The 18264-nt window shown below is 31.9% G+C and overlaps 2 protein-coding genes across 6 annotated transcripts in view; one reads left to right on the plus strand and one right to left on the minus strand.

The window, feature by feature from the left end:
* Positions 1–6060, plus strand: part of LOC140057722 (uncharacterized) — a 66033-nt gene extending 59973 nt beyond the window's left edge. Inside the window, exons 54-59 of the mRNA XM_072103443.1 lie at positions 738–862; positions 1174–1384; positions 1973–2083; positions 3556–3809; positions 3985–4047; positions 4982–6060. Coding sequence (XP_071959544.1) covers positions 738–862; positions 1174–1384; positions 1973–2083; positions 3556–3809; positions 3985–4047; positions 4982–5050 — 833 coding nt within the window. The 3' untranslated portion in view covers positions 5051–6060. The remainder of the gene's footprint in view (positions 1–737; positions 863–1173; positions 1385–1972; positions 2084–3555; positions 3810–3984; positions 4048–4981) is intronic.
* Positions 6061–8395: 2335 nt separating this feature from the next.
* The window catches only part of LOC140056895 (docking protein 5-like), a 66675-nt gene continuing 56806 nt past the window's right edge, over positions 8396–18264 (minus strand). For 4 of the 5 annotated variants that reach the window (XM_072102415.1, XM_072102414.1, XM_072102413.1 and 1 more), the window contains exons 7-9: positions 17041–17182; positions 10663–11109; positions 8399–10456 (exon numbers count right to left, since the gene is read on the minus strand). In XM_072102415.1, the coding sequence (XP_071958516.1) occupies positions 10323–10456; positions 10663–11109; positions 17041–17182 (723 nt within the window). In that variant the 3' untranslated portion in view covers positions 8399–10322. Of the gene's footprint in view, positions 10457–10662; positions 11110–17040; positions 17183–18264 lie in introns of all 5 variants that reach the window. The other variant, XM_072102417.1, reaches the window with a different exon arrangement.

The following is an 18264-nucleotide window of genomic DNA, read 5'->3' on the forward strand; positions in this document are numbered from 1 at the left end:
TAGTTAGAGGAAGATCATTGTAGAAATTAGGGGCCTTGTAGCTGAAAGAGAGTTTGACATTTTCAATGTGAAGATTTCTTTTGGAAATTTGACGAGTAGTCATCCTCCCATTGGCAATAATTTTAGTTATTGAGGAGCAAGAAGATTTAGGTTTTTGAAAGGAAGAAAACCTAGTTGGTAGTGGAGTCATTTCTGAAGAGGAATGTATGGGCTTGTCAAGTGATCATCAGAGAGGTGTGACATAGGATGAAGTTTGAGAATAATGCGTAAAGCATTTGACCATGGTACGCAATTGGATTATGCACACGGATAGTTCTACCATGTTTCCACTGCTGAATATGGCATATCATCAACGTCTACTTCCTTAAAACTAGTTCTATTAAAGATCAATGATATTCAACAACAACGTTGTGCAAGTATTGTTCCTTAACGATCTTATATTGAGGTAGCATTGCCCAAATTGTTTATACTTTAAAAGGCTTCTGTCAAACTATAAAAAAAAGAAAGAGAACGCATGCGATGGGAACGATGAATGACCCGACTCCAAGTTTATTCAATTTGTTTATAATAATTGTACAATATGATTAACTCTGTTTAAAACCTTAGTACAATCGACCGTACCAAGTTTTAACTTATCAAGACTTTGGCTTATCAAAAATAATAAAAAATAATGGTATTTGTTTGTATTAAACATTATGGAATATAGGTTTAAGCGATAATCTGATTTTTTCTTTTAGTTAATACATACAGTATTACTTTAATTATACTATTTATTGGTCGGGAAGAGGCAACATTCTCAGATGACCTTGAAAATCCTGAATCAGCACTGTACATGCAATATGAGAACAGCATATGTGGTTCGGTATGTAATTGTCTAAATGTTATAATGATGATAATAATTTATAGGCCTAATGTAAATTAAAATATTTATAATGATAACGATGATGACGACGGCGATGATAATAATGATAAATGTATAATAAGTGATAAAAATGACAGTATAATAATGATAAAATACTATAGATAATATGTATACTAAAATTCCGTCTTGTATACGTACCCTACATTTAAATCTGCCACAAGCAAGTAACCCTATTAATTAATGAAACTGTAATTATTTTAAAATGTAATCAAAGTAAGATATACCACCTATTTTTGTTTATTCCATAACAGCTTACCAATGTATATGATAGTATTGGCATCATACTGTGCAAAATCATTAGATTCAGTGAAGGGAGTATAATTACTAACATTGAACTTACATTTCCTGGTAACGCAGTAACTGCTAATGATTTAGAGACAGTACTTGCTGATTCCATTGAAGATAACATGCTTCCTGGTACTGAATTAGTTGTGGATACTGATGCTATTGAAGTAATCGAATGTAAGGAAGTGTGTGTTAATAATACTAATAAATGTTATCTATTTTTATGCCATATTTATATTGCAAGCTAGTATTGTAATTCAATAACGTATTTAATTTATTTCCAATAATTTTGCCCTATAATCCTACAAACGATCTAAAGCTAATTTAAATACCTTTTTGATATAAATTAGTACATATATCTTTCCAAAAATGTACTTATATCGCGAAACCAGTCATAACATTCAATATTCGCGGCGAAAGTACAACATAGGTGGCGCTGTTGTATTTCAAAAGCAATAGTATAAAACAAAATTTCCAAACTATTTTTTTTTTCGTACATGAAAAAAGTACTATTAAACGATAGTTTAATAGTGCGTACTATTGCACGCCATGTGACCCACAATCGTCCAATAAAATGACAGGAATTTATTTCAGGTGTTTTATAATATAGGGTAATTATCAATGACAAACAATAGTAGTCAAAAATATTGACAAACAAATATTTATATTAATAAATATAATTTATAATAATGCTAATGTTTCTTCTACAAACAAGTTTATTCTTTCCTATAAAAAGCACATACTGTATTTTCTGCATTTTTTCAGATTCATGTCCTGGCTATTGTTACAATAGAGGAACATGCGATGATAGTGAACTGCCACCTGTGTGTACCTGTGATTCAGGCTACGAAGGTGACAGGTGTGAGGATGAATCAGGTATTTTTTAAATGCAACTCATTATTTCATTTGACCAACCATATTCTAATTGAAATTCCAGGCTTCTTAAAGGGGTAAAATCATATTAAATCAAATCAAATCTTTATTTGTTCTTCCATACATAAAATGTGTACACGGAAAATTGTTTTCCTCGGCAAATGGTAAAACAAACAAAACATTCACAATTACATCATACATAGAAAAAATTACAAATAAAAATATTCATTAAAACATACATCAATCCCACATAAAAATACTATGTTATATTTAGGTTAAAAGTTATATTCCAATTAAAAAACTGTAAAACTTTTAAAAATATATATATTTACAAATAGACCATGCGAAAGTTGCTAAAAAGGTGAATTTTAGACCTCAATCGTTACTAAAATAAAAATCAGTTCTTCCACAAAACCATGAAAATCCTCACAACCATGAACCTATAAATTAATGTATAGGTTCATGCCATAACTACAATTATATTTATCATCATTTCCTTATATGAGTAATACTTCTGATAAGACAACAACAAAATTTCTCCAAACATAACGTCATCAGGATTATTCACGTACCCATTTATTCACAATTACATTTACAATATTTAATAGTACTGTATACTAGAAGAAGCGAGTGCTTGTCAGTTTGATAACAATTTAATGCATGTAAGTGTACGGTACATACATGCCAGACAACATTCAACAAAAAAAGTGTAAACAAAAATATTCCTATATTAATTATACATTTGAGAGTATTTTTTAAACTTGATTGACCCATTATACATTATTACTGAATACAACCATGTAAAAATAATAGGGAGGCTTCGCAACCTTACGAATACGATAACGAAAACGGATACGTCATACTTTTGTGAACCTTTTGAGCTGATCCCCATTTCATATTCGTAAAGCGTATTCGTGTTGACGAATATCACCAGTCATATTCGTAACTACAAAACGAGTATAGTTTTTGATCAATTTTGCACATTTTGCATTTGAATCAGGAATGATTCATGATTATAATATAATTATAGATTTATTGAAAGTAATTTACTAAAGTAATTTACTAAAAGGCCAAGTCAATTTTGATAAATAGCAGTTTTTAAAGTCCTCACTCGCTTTGATGTTACGCTGGGCCTAAGCAGCCAAGCACCAAGCAACACGTCGTACGTCATATTTTGGACGCACCTCAATATTTCGTTGCCATGCGAAACAGATTTTGTTATGGCTTACGAAAACGAATACGTGTGCGTGACGTATCTTTTTTCGTTATCGTATTCGTAAGATTGCGAAACCTCTCTATTGTTGGTTAACACAAATCACTAATAATTGTGCTCATATATCCTACTGACAGTAATATATGATAATTATTAATGACAAAAAGGACAATTTAATTTTTTCACATCTAATAATAATAATAATATAAGAAAATTACTGAAAACTTTTCGTTTAAAAATTAAAAATTTGTTTACCTTCCAGATACACAAGCGTACATTGTAGTGATATTGATTATAGTTGGAGGGTTTTTGATCATGTTTTTACTTGTCATTATCGCTGTTTTGCTTATGATGGTTACTTGTCGACGAACAGTCAGTCGGCGCAATCACCTAATTAATCGAGATAATAAACACAAGCCACAATTTGAAAATCTTGAAAACAGTTTTTCCAGTTCTTCACATTCCGATATGTTAGCCAACTATCGAAGAAGTGTAATGCTTGGCACACCGACCAATGTAAGTATGCATATCATTGGAATTCGAAATAAAGCAACGCATGTAGGCCTCTTAATTTGTTTTTGTCACTGGACGTATGGCCACACAGAGAGGATATTTACAATATATGTATATGTTAAGAGGTGGTAGGGTCTACAATATTTAATTGGAATTTATGTAATTGTCTTTAATTTAGGTTGATGGGATCAAATCAACTGAATTTCGTCGGCCCTATGTTGTGTCTGGTAGCAAAAATATGGTAAGTTCTGCACTTTCATCGTTATGCTCATGAAATTAGGTATATTAGGCCTACTAGCAAATGATCTAGATTACGTAATACGTTGCCATAACATCGGCAAGGTTTCGAGACTCATCTATCATGGTTCTGGTGGTAGAACAAGTCTATAATAATATAAGGACTATAAACCGAAGGTCCAGTTTACACATCTGGCTCATGTGCACTTTAAAGAACATCTTCCCAGACGAGTAGGAGGTTACACCGGTGTACTAGTTCACACACAGCCACTTTTACAAACTACTCATATATATATATTCTCTGGTTTACATTTACGTAGCCTTTGCGTATGAACTAGACAGTGGCGTTGTTACCTCTACTTACTACGACACGTCCTTAGCGTTATCTACGACAGCAACATATCTAATCTTAACTAACGCCACAGAACTAACCCCAGCGACGCTTGAATAATTTATTTAAAGATATTTACCGTTTACTTCATAATTTTTACTGTATGTATTGTTAATTGCTGATATAAAAAACAAGGCCAACAGCCATAAGTCGCGTGCTAAAACGCATAGTGATACCGGACCGACCGACAGACCAACCGACCGACATAGTGAACTATAGAGTCGCGTCCATGCGACTAAAAACAAGCTTTTCAGCTGCTCTGTTCGATCTGAAAGCACAAGAATGCTTTAGGGTGAAAATAAGAAGTAAATGATAACTAAAGCAGTGAATTTAGGGAAAGAATTGAACTCAGAAATTGGAAATCAAGCATTGACAGTTAAGATGGCTGTGTTTCAACCAATGGTCACAAATGAGGCTATAACGACAGTATAAAATCTAAAATAGGGTTGCTGGGCTCCTTTTAAATATTATATAGTTTGTTTTTATTATTACTGATAGTATTTCATTTTTACTCTGACTGACATGATGTATTTTTGTTTTTTTGTAGCATGTTTACGATAATAGAAGTCGACAAAACACAAATGATGAAAATGGGTTGGTCCCATATCACTATTGATGAAATCTATTATTAGTTAGACAAGTAGATTAATTAGAGTGTATCGGTGACATATACATTGATATTCATCCATATAGGCCTATACTATTATATATTAGTTTATACAAATTAATAATAATATTACATTATATATCAGGTAACTCTCCTATAAAACGGAGGAACACTATCGTAACAAGAGGTTCGACCCATACAAAATGTTTACAAAATTAAATACTTAGTTACAATATAGATATGATTCACATTACAATACGTCAAGCAGTTCACATTTTAAGGAAAATAGGCTATATTAGAAAAATAGATTCTTATTAACAGGTGGAATTGTTTATATATAGCTTTAATTAAAAATGATTTACTACTACTTGTCAAAATAGAACAAATTGTTTTATCTTGGTAAAAATCATGTTATCTAGTAGCAAATTTTTTGCTTTTGTTTATCTTTCTTGCCTGTTGTTGTTTTCTGACTAGGCTAGGAGGCTTCGGATTCCTGAAAAGATCAAGACTTAGCTTGGTGTCTTTTTGTTCTCTTCCTTTTTGGTTTCAACTCTTCATCTTTATTGTCGTTGTCGAGCGCATAAAGAAATCGTATATAAATCTATCTATTATTATTTTAATATAATTAACCCAATATTTTTTAAACGTAAACCTGACATGACATTGTAGTGATGTAATTATTTACTTCAATAAATATAGTTGATTACGTATCAGCGTATCATAATAGGTACGGATGATTTCGTTTACCTCACCGCTTCAAATGGATAGACGGATACGCATTATTTTTAGATCAAAAGTTCCATGTTTTTTGCCGACAGAGCGCGGACCGCCCACAATTTTAGAAAATAAACAAAGGCTTCCTAGCGCATGCGCCGTTTACCTGTACGTTGACCGCATCATACACTAGACTCACAAATGTGACAGAAGAAAATGTTAGTAACTTTTCTTAAGACAAGACAAGACAAAAGAAACGGTTGAGACAAAAATCATTGTCTGACAGACAATTTAGGTATATTAAAATGGCATAATCAATAATAAATAAAAATGTAAGAAGGACAATATTAAAACCTTGTGAGTGTTATACATTTTTTAAGCAAATGACTCCATACACTACATAGGCATAGTTGGACACAAAGATGGCCAGTAATGTACCACGTGACTTTCCAAAATCTGTGAATGCGCCGAGAGGTTTGTTGATGTACTACGCATGCGCATGTACGTGTGAACAGATTGTATATTTAGGGCGTTATAACACCGTATTTAGGGCGTTAAAACGCACTAAATTAGGTCGTTATAATGCCCTAATACGGCGTTACAACGCCATAAATAGGGCGTTATAACGCCGTATTATTATAAAATAATGTTTTTCTTTGGCGGAAATCAGCCACCGTACAATATATCCATGCATCAATCTGTGGTTGCACTCAGGGAAGTGTAGACGATGGTTCTCGAAATGATAATTACTCGGGTAAAAAAGGTCGGTCGTTTACCATTATATGCTTGGTATTGGTAAAACTAAACCTACTCTGTTTCACAGTGTCTTAGATGATTAATAACATTTTAAAGTATAGTGTTTATTGTTAGGTAGGGTGGAGGTGGAGAGGCGGAGTTCATTTGAGTTTATTCGAAGGGTATAGTTAGTTATTATATATATATTAGTTTTAATAATATGGCAACATTTATAATCAAATAAAATCCTCTAATAGATATGAAAAGTGGTAAAAAAGAATAACAAATGCTTGGTAAATTGTAAATAACAGTCCGGTGAATTCTACTGCAAATAGTATATTGGTTTTATAATTATAATACAATATTGTGTGTCTAAAATCATGTGGGCGTTTATTTGATGACGACTATTTAATTCTAAGTGGGTCTAATTGTGTTGCCCATATGGGATTACACTATTTTTGTACCCAAGAACCATATGTGTCCCACACGGGAAGGCCTACATGGACCACATATAACCCACATGGGGCCCATATTTCAAAGCATTGGACATCGTATTGTGTTGCCCATATGGGATTTCACTATTTTTGCACCCAGGAACCATATGGGTCCCAAATGGAACGGCCTACATAGACCATATATAACCCACATGCGGTCCCTATTTCAAAGCATTTGACATCGTGTTGGCGCCCATATGGGATTTCACTATTTTTGCACCCAGGAACCATATGGCCCATATTTCAAAGCATTGGACATCGTATTGTGTTGCCCATATGGGATTCCACGATTTTTGTATCCAAGAACCATATGTGTCCCACATAAGAAGGCCCACATAGCCCATATATAACCCACATGCGGTCCTTATCTCAAAGCATTTGACATCGTGTTGCCCATATGGGATTTCACTATTTTTGCACCCAGGAACCATAGGGGTCCCACATGGGAAGGCCTACATAGACCATATATAACCCACATGGGGCCCATATTTCAAAGCATTGGACATCGTATTGTGTTGCCCATATGGGATTCTACTATTTTTGTACCCAAGAACCATATGTGTCCCACACGGGAAGGCCTACATGGACCACATATAACCCACATGGGGGCCATATTTCAAAGCATTGGACATCGTATTGTGTTGCCCATATGGGATTCCACTATTTTTGTACCAAAGAATCATATGTTTCCCACATAAGAAGGCCCACATAGCCCATATATAACCCACATGCGGTCCCTATCTCAAAGCATTTGACATCGTGTTGCCCATATGGGATTTCACTATTTTTGCACCCAGGAACCATATGGGTCCCACATGGGAAGGCCTACATAGACCATATATAACCCACATGGGGCCCATATTTCAAAGCATTGGACATCGTATTGTGTTGACCATATGGAATTCCACTATTTTTGTACCCAAGAACCATATGTGTCCCACACGGGAAGGCCTACATAGCCCATATATAACCCACATGGGGCCCATATTTCAAAGCATTGGACATCGTATTGTGTTGCCCATATGGGATTCCACTATTTTTGTACCCAAGAACCATATGTTTCCCACATGGGAAGACCCACATAGCCCATATATAACCCACATGGGGCCCATATTTCAAAGCATATAGGCATCATATTGTGTTGCCCATATGGGATTCTTCTTGTTTTGACAGGTAGCTTGCAGCAGATTCTAAAAGGCGGCATGGGGAAATTTCGAAAAATGGACAAATATCGACCTGCTTATTTTTGACATGCCCAAAATAATTTTATGTTTTTTGTGCATGTTATTTACATTATTTTAAACAGTCGATATTGGGGTATTTTTCGGAAAAAACATCTTTTCCCATTGTCAAATAATACCCAAATATCGCTGTTTAAAATATGTATTGAGGTCATTATGTAAATAAAGGGGTATCGCAGAATCATATAATGCTATTTCAAAAAACTACACAAACTATACAAATCATTTTTTTAATTATTTAATGCAATTTGACAGACGACATTGGATTTGAAATTCCGTTGAACATAAATGTTACCTGGTAGCATCATTATTATTTGACTTTTAACACTTAATCTTATTGTTGTATTCATGTCAAATTTGTGCACAATAATAGGCTCTATTACCAAGTCAGAAGCAAGTTTAATATTATAAGAAAAGCGTAAGAATTCACTTTCCAGTTTTAGTTCAATTATTAATAAAATGCTTTAAAAATGTTGTAACTGTAAAATTAACAAAACAATTGCACTTTATAATTCTAGAAAATGAATATCATATCATAACGTATTAGTTACATCAATTTCAAGTACAACAATCATAATATTTTTTAACTGATCATTTTGAGGATCTGATAGTAGGGTGGGGTATCTTTTACTAGAAGCCTTATTTCTTTAATTTATTATTTCAAGGGAAGAGAATGAACAATATTGGGGTTTTTAAAATTTAATTAGCCACATGAACATGTGGAATAATGTGTCACTTTTACAGTGACCATTCATACATTTACAATACAATAATAATTTATATATACATAAATTAAGCACATATTCTGAATGACTGAACTGTACATATTTACATAATTAATCTAATTCATTTAATACATAATCCATAATTAAAATAAGTTATACCCAATTGACACATAAAAAAAATCATTTCTTAATAAAATTGTAAACATGAAAAAAAAAAGAATTGATCAAACTTTGAATAGGCCATTTTGCAGTTTTAATAAAATGATATACTTTGAAACAAAATAATGATTTTACTTATAGAAAACAACATAAACAAACAAAAAATATTAATTTAATTATGGTGTTCTGCTTTTTTATCCAATTTTGGTCAAAGTGAATATTTTTATGTGACATGAAAATGGCTTTTTCAACAACAAAATTGTTTACAAATTCTTTTTTCAAAAGGGCAATGCATCTTAAAGAGATCTTTTCTGCATATCTTTACATACAAGGTACATGTCAAGTAATTTTGTTTTAATTTCAATACAATATTTACAATTATACAATTTCATAAATCAATCAATAATTATTCATACTTTTTTTAAAAGCTATTAATAAATATTGCTATTAATTTGTAAAGGTTTTTGGTCCAATAAAAAATAAAACGAGTTTGATTATATTTAGTGTATTAAAGTTTATTAACATTCTACTGCCCTCAATTTATGAACAGATCCCAATGCAAACTAAATCTGTAACAAAAATATATAATAGAAATAATGAATGTAATACATTACTGGAGAGACACTGGTCTGATTACCAAATGAAGTTTTCTCCTTATATTGACTAAGACATCTCAAGTTCAATGTATATTCAAGGTACTGTATAATACATTTCATGAAAGATGACCAATAAACGTATTATTCATTATTTGTTTTATAACACACCTACTATTAACACGAAGCTATGCCAAGATCTAAACCATTTGAAAAGGCAGAGCTCCATTTTTGGACGCAGCGTAAACAATTATAGATGGCGCACATTTGGCAGGTTTATCCAACAACAGCCTTGTGCCACTGTGTAACAAAAATTACCATGCAAAACGAAATTGCACTCTCGAATGACCTAATTAATTAATTAATAGAATTGTTTTACCTCCAATCAAATGACAAGAATCTACTTAGGTGTGTTATAATTTGAATTATATAATGATGACCTGTTGTTATAAAATATGGTTTACCCTTGAAGGTACATTGAATGAATATATTGAATTAATTTTAATTTTCCTGTCTTAGACATATTACACTTATTTAGATATGTTGTAAATGCTTGGTAAATATATATATAATATCTATATATCCCTAATATTGTTTCACAACATATTATTAATTATATATCATAATGCTGATTGTGTCCGTGATGCCGTTGCTAGGCTTTGTGACTCCACATTGTTACACAATTTCCGTGGAATCCAGACGTCTTGTGATAATGAAGGGTTGGTTACCAAGGTATCCAACCATAATATGGAATCTGAAAAATATTAAAATTGAATAGTCTTTGAGTCTTTCAAATGACATTATTAATTTAATTTCATTCAACTAATAAACTTGTATTATTTGTATAATAATGTATAACAGGATACAGTATCTCATTAAATTTAGCCTCTGCTTGATGACAATAATAAATACATTTACTAAAATAGGATAGCTTTTATAATGTGCAGAAAATGTGTATACCTGAAATGTTGATTTCTGTATTTTCGTACATAGTTTCTGCATTTGATATGTTACTGCTAGATTTCTGTGCCTGTTCAAATACTATCACCTGTTCTGTAGCCTGTTCTGTAGCCTGTTCTGTAGACTGCTTGGCAGCCTGTTCTGTAGACTGCTTGGCAGCCTGTCCCGTAGACTGCTCTGCAGCCTGTTCTGTAGAATCCTTTGCGATCTGTTTTGAAAACAGCTCTGTAGAATGTGCTGTAGAAAAATGTGTTATCCGTGATTCAAACATTTGAGCAGTCTGGTCTTTAGATACTGCACCAAAACAGTTATTAGGGACAAGTTTTGCTTGTTCATTAAACAAAAACATAGCCTGGTCCTTATACATTAGCGTTTTCTCATCTAGTTTTATTTGATCCTTAGCAACAAGTGTTCTTAATGTGACACATGGTTTGCGTCTTGGAGAATCTGCAAAACAAAATAAAGATATTTATTAGCGAGATATATTACAAAGAGAATAAATTTTAGGTGATATATCATCTAAAATAAATGTTGATTCGGTATATTTTGCTAATGATGGTCAGTATTTTGACTGCATACAGTGGCGTAACACCTATGAGCGCTCACTGGCTAAACCCAGGGGCCTTGGAGCTTATGGGAGCCCATGAGCAGAGGAAAAAACAGGCATTAAAATACTGTATGGCAAAAAGGCTAAAAATGCCTGAGGCCTTCAGCGTTGGAACTTGGAGGGCCACTTGGGTTTCCTAAACCAGGGGTCAGGCCTCTGTGTTACGCCACTGACATATTTTGAATATGTGAAGAAATCAGTCATTATGTCGATGAACTGCTGTGATGAGGAAGACAGAATAATAACAATACATAAATTATTATTATTATAGAAAAAAACTTGCTGAGCATATTATTGAAAGCCGGTTTATACTAAATTTATTTTGGTCATATATTTGAAAGAACTGACAATATAATGGGTTGTGCACAATCATAAGTAGAAGGCACCATATATTTATTGGTCAACCATCGCTCAAGTTTAGGGCTCTTCTCAATGACTTAAAACTGGAGGTTTAGTGTACACACCTAGCCCTTTTAAAAACATAGTGCATCTGTTGGAGAGGGTTACCTCAATTGACTGTGGACAGACAAATAAGCACCTTTTAATGGAAGCTGTACAATGCAAAGTATGGTCCAAGACACAGGCTATTCCAATCCTATAGTCACCCTGTGGTAAAGTAGGCATAACTAGACAAAATAACCTCCCTGGCTACAGGATGTATACTCACAAATCTATATTACTGTATTTAAAAGTTAACATTGTATGAACCAGAATCACTATATGCCTTCAACTTTTAAACATATTTCCCAAGTAACGACCATGGTAACAATAAATCATTGAACTACTAAATTGAATAATTCATGAAGATTTTATCATTTCCGATATGAGAATGAATACAGGTTGAGTAATAAAGAAATGAGGACAGGTACTTACAATTATTTCAAACCTGTGATATATGACAAGGCTTTAATGGTACTTTAACTTGAGCTGGCAATGCAATTTTACCACTCAATTTCCTACACATTTGAATGTCATGGTGGATCACAGTATAGAAAATTCAATCACCAATAAACTAGGGTGCTGAGTAACCTTAGTTTCTGAAACATTTCACTGGGCAATAATTTAAAACCAGACAGGTAAATTTACGATTAAATTGTCAATAATGGTGTAACTTATCAAATGTGGCAAATCACGCTACCTACATTGGCTCAGTCTGCTTCTATCTACATAGTCTGGATTCATTATTACGTTCCTTAAAATCATATAGATCTTTTTAATGTGCATTAACTCACTCTTAAATATTTCCATACGGGAAAGGTATATTTTTTGTTGGCTTGGTAGCACAAGTGTTGGAAAATATGTGGAGGTGTAGCATTTATTGGGTATATTTCAAAGGATTTGTTAGCACAAGCGTGGGAAATGAAGGGGTGAAATTATTAGTTTAAGTCAGTCCCTGGCCTGCCAAGTTTCAAAATTTCATGATTTATCGCAAAATTTCAGCAGGGATTTTAGCTATACTGGATGCTAAGCCCCCAGGTGTATATCTTTAAATTAAATGTACTGCTGCATTAGTTTTCTATGCAATGAATGAATGTGTACATTTCTGTGAGCTAATTTATTTAAATAAGTGTAAATACAGTAAAGTTTGTATCTATCTGGATATTAGTATGCAAGTCAAGTACAGTGGAGTAAAAGCATTCTCATAAAAAAGTAGATACGAATATTCAGATCTGTCTCAAAGTGAACTTATTCTGAAACTTAAGACATGGAGAATACACCAAACTAATAAGGCCTTATTACAATTCGATTAAGCATCACGTCCTGATCGGTTCAGAATCGATCTTTCTTCTCAAATGTAGCGCAGCTTGCAATACAATGCAGCACACGTGACTGCTTCAAGACTCCTCTAGTTACATTTGACATTTGCAAGATAATGATTGATAGTGAGTTTAGTGTAACACATATTCTGAAAGCTAAATCAACTGTCAGATAAAATGACGCAGTCAACATTTACTCTCTCCAATGTATCATTAAGGAGGACACTACCTCTTCTACAACATACACCTGTCTAATGTTGGATTACTACAGACCTGACTATGTATGCATATAAGGAAACTAATTAATTGAAACACAATTTATTTACAAAATATAATTCTACTAATAATTAATACACTACGGTAATGATGATGTTGTTGAGAAGAAATGAAGGAACATGTTTGGCAATTTGAATGTTGTTGTAATCTTTATACAATGTATTCTCATCTCAGAAGTTTTGTAGCCCTGACTGGTATTATTATTTTGCAACTTACGTAATAAATTGTAAAGTCTTTGATGGCAATACCAAAATGTATGTACTGTAGATTCTCTGTAAAAATGTTTAGATAAATTTCTGCTAATTGAGATAACAAATATTGTTAAAAAAACACTTGTTTATGAATTTACCTGTTTTAGTTTTGGTTTGTAGTTTATTTTTAAAATGTAGCGTTTGTGTTGTTGAATCAATGAATATGAAATAAGAAAACAACGAAATGGAATTTAGGTTTTAGGTAAATTTGTAAAGAAAAATTGATGACAAAAAAAACAATGACGTTCAGACAATGTAAGTTAATTTGACCAATCGCAATATTTGGTGGATAATTCTGTCTCTAGGAAGCCTTTCTCAAGTATAGATTTTGCTACAAAACTTGTTTTTTTCTTTTTTTTTCTATTTTTGAGATGAAAGAAATAAACATTAATTTGAACACATTTGAACAGCAAATACAATTTGTGCTACTGTACTGAAAATGAAATACTTGTCAAATATGCAAAGTAAATAATATACAGAGTTGAATAGCATGGTCAACTTACTTTAACTTAATTAAGATAAAGCACTTTCTATCACATTAGTAATAACATCCAATATCAGGTATAGTTCACTGTGTAATAGTTCAAAATTATCTATAATGGTGTTTTTTAATTTATAATAATCATCAGTGATACCCTAAAGCAAACTTATATTCTTACAATCTCCATTAAGAAATTCTTAATAGTAATGTGAGGTTTGTTGGTCATGTGATCCATTTGTTAGTTATCTTAAAGAAGTATTGTCCCTTTGACTAATTCCAAAAATATATTTAAAAAAAAGATTTTCGAAAAAAGTGGGTCATTTTGAAGTATCAGAATAGTTATTAACTTTCACCAAAAATTAGTTGAAAAACAAATTTTTTAACTGAAATACAGACGTTTTTTTGTTCAAAAAATAACTTTGACTTCCAGTCAAAGTTTTCGATCAAAACATATCTCATAATGCAACGCGCTTGTTTGGCTACTCTGTATGCATAATCATAAACTTCCTCGCGATCTGTGTGAAAACACCTTCTCAACCGTGATCTATCTTTAATAGAAATTTAATTAAAAAGCTTGGATAATCTTTGAGTTGTAAACAATACTATTTAGCATCATGCATAATGTATACTCGTCTGAAATCTTGGTTTACTTTCGCTCGCGACGATTTTTCAGACAAAATGTAATCAAATTAATTTACCTTTAAATTAATAAATAAATTAAATAACCTTTTATATGGGAGCTTGAAAATCACAATTTAACCGGTTATCACTGTGAAAGTTTTAGCTGTGACGTAACATAATGTCATCAATGACCATCTATTGATTTAAATGGTTATTTGGGAGAAAAAATTTAGCTAATATACAGTTGAAAAATTATATATTAAAGTAAAAAACTGGTAAAAATGGTTAATTCGGCGCTTGCAGCAGAAAAGGCCCTCGCATCATCAATAAATTAGAAAACATTCAGCATGGATGTTTTGTACTATTAGATTGATTGCATGATATATTGTTTATCAGCATGTGCCAAGACTGATTTACAAGTTTAACTGTTGTGGATTTAAAAATTTAAGTTACTGACAATTTACAGGTAAAACTCCTGAACGAGAAGGAATGTTACTACTATTGTTAATCTGCGAATTCCTTAAGAATTGAATGAGTCATAAGAATTTGTGTCGTAAAACTTTATGTATGATGGTTACTGTCCAACATCCAAAATGAAATATGCAATCATATTGAAACATTGACGTAAAATGAATCCACAAGAGTAGGTAGTCAATAGGCTCAAGAAATACAGAGTATCTCATCATTTTAATCTAGGCCAAAATGTTTGAATGTATGATGACTCACTGTAAAAATAATAAGTTTACATACTTTCATGACATATTTATAGATAGGGTCGTTGAATAATTACCTTTCAAATTAACAATTGTTATCTAAGTCAATTAGTCTAAATTGCTTAGTGATTCATAGCAAGATATTTTTTGTATTGCCCAGTTTAATGGTCAGTTTTAATAATGAAGGTTCGAGTTGTGGCGAGGTTATAAATCGAGTTTAACTTAATTCTCTGTCGAATTACAGACCTACCCAGTACATATTTTTTGTATCTATTATAATTTATGATATCAACATTTTGCACACATATGCTCTAGCCACTTCTTCATTATTACCCAAATGCCTCAGCTAAAGGTATGATTTTAATGAATTTTTAAAAGAATTGACTCTATGAAATTCTATATAAAAAATATGATGTCCAAATGAGTGATTAGTTGAAAAACTACACACACATTTACAGAAAGTAAAATAATGATAAGTCACTTAAAGCAGAAATGGTTCCGGAAGACTGCTATTTAAAAATGTTAGGTTCGATCATTTTATGTTTTTCATTATTACCCAAATGCCTCAACTAAAGGTATGATTTTAATGAATTTTTAAAAGAATTGACTGTTTGAAATTCTATATAAAAAATCTGAAAAGGATATGAAAAAGATAACATGCATAGCATAGTTATTTTATAATCATTTTATTTGTTTATGCTTGATATAATTATTAAAGATATAAACAGATTCTTGTTTAAAACTACACATAAACACATTTTGAAAATGCTACTTTTTCTATCTAGTCCACAATATTTCTAATCTACACTTATTGAGATGCTTTTAGAGTATCTTATATCAAATAGTCCTAGTAAGTATAGTTTAAAAACCATGAATAAAATGGTAATATAAACTATAATTTGACAATTGCATAACATGTGTATTTATTAATGTTAAATTTGATACGTACATTTATTGTATGAATGACGAGTAAAGTGATGATTAACGTTCAAGAGTCTCATGAAATAAAAGAGGCATAAAAACTGTTATAATCAGGCTCTAGGGACAACTTTTTTTTGGGTGAATAATATTACGATAGTGAAAAGTGTTTGAGGAAAAGAACTGTCATAATAACATAATACCATTTAGTTAAACTAAATTTTGTTATCTATTTTACCTTTATTTCAAATATTCAAATTTTTTTGGTAATTGATTTGATAATCATTAGTTGGTTGTGTAATGATATCAATATTATTCTGATAGAGTAGCAAATGCTTACGCTATTCCGAGCCATTCTGAGGTGAAGTTAAATTGTGACCAGGCAGCTAAAAATTGCTCAATGGAAAATGGACGAAAAATGGTTCATGGTTATCAAGACCAGAATCAATTGGGATATTTGAAATCGTTTTTAAGATCATTTGTTTGTTTTTTCTGTTTTTTTATTGCAGAGCCATTTCTAAGGCAACAATTCTAAATGCATTTTCCTGCTCAATAGAAATTGTTCCAATTTTGAAGGAAAGCTATGGACTAAGAAATGGTAAAAATAATACTATTATAATAAGATTTTTATTTTAATCGGAAATGATTTGGGTATAAATGTATCAGTTTTTAGGTTTTTTCAATAAGCTTGAGCTTTAATAAAATTAATCTTTGAGAGCCTGACGTTTTTATGGTAAATGAGAGAAGTTCTTACTTAATGGAATATGAAAGCTGGATGAATGTCGTCTGGAACTTTGCGTCATGTCCATTGTCTGTTCCACTGCTTCCGCCTGCCGTACATTCTCGTCAAGAAAATCAGGCATCACAGATTTTTCAGATGAAACATTTGAATGAATCTGTAACAAACAACATTTAATATTTTAGTGCATATCAACTCTTGGCAGACAAGTATGGTTTCCAAAGGAGAATGAAATAAAGAGGTTGGAATCCTGTTGGCAAGTCAAAGCCATTACACAATCGAAAAAAAGAATCTTAACAAACACCTTAGTAGGCCATTTATTGCTGAATAGGTTTTCAACTCCAGCTCTATGATGTAGTAGAGGAGGATCCCATGTATGCATGTATATATATATTTATTTTTTATATCTTTGGTAATTTTGTATTTTTATAGTTTATTTTGTATTTTCTCTTGTATTGTTTGAGGGTCGCTAATGATCAGCTGATGCTGGATGGACCACCCTCATTAAATATTGTTCAAATGAAAATAAAATAAAAATAAAATGAATATGCAAATACAATAGAATAAAGGGTTAGTGGCAGGTAAAAAAATACACTGTCCCTGTTAGTTTCACACATCACAGGAAAGTGTTCTCTTAATAGAGCTGTCTTCTGAATTGTGGTACCTCAAAGGAGGGGATCTAACGTATTTAAGTATGTACTTTAAGATAACACTACAATTAAACTAAATTGACAATAATTATTCATAAAAGCAAACCAGGCAAAATATTCATAAAGTTTATCTGAAGACGTTGGATAGATAGATAATCCAATTTAATGTATTTAATTAATTTATTTTATATAGAAATCTATTATGTACAACATGAGACATAAAGGTATGTTTAATCATTATAATAAATGAACAGTATCAACATAAATAATTATATTTTTAGTCAAAGAAAGTGAATGTGTGTCAACAGCGAAGGTTATATGATTACATGGTTGAGTAAATTGGGAAAAACTTGTGTTTTAGTATAAGTGGCAATAGTAACAGTCTTAATAGCTAAAGTAGTTCTACGAAAGTCAGTAGGCATTAAACTAAGTAGAGCAGCCATGTGGCTCAGGTGATTCAAATAATCATTATCCAATCAAAGGTCAAGAAATGGCAGCCATGACGCTATCTTTAAAAGAAAATAGCCATTGCTAATAGTACTGTAGGCCTAGAACAGAAATTGACAAACGCTGTTTATCAAACAAACAA

This window comes from Antedon mediterranea, chromosome 8, assembly GCF_964355755.1.
Source record: "Antedon mediterranea chromosome 8, ecAntMedi1.1, whole genome shotgun sequence".
NCBI classification, from domain to species: Eukaryota; Metazoa; Echinodermata; class Crinoidea; order Comatulida; family Antedonidae; genus Antedon; species Antedon mediterranea.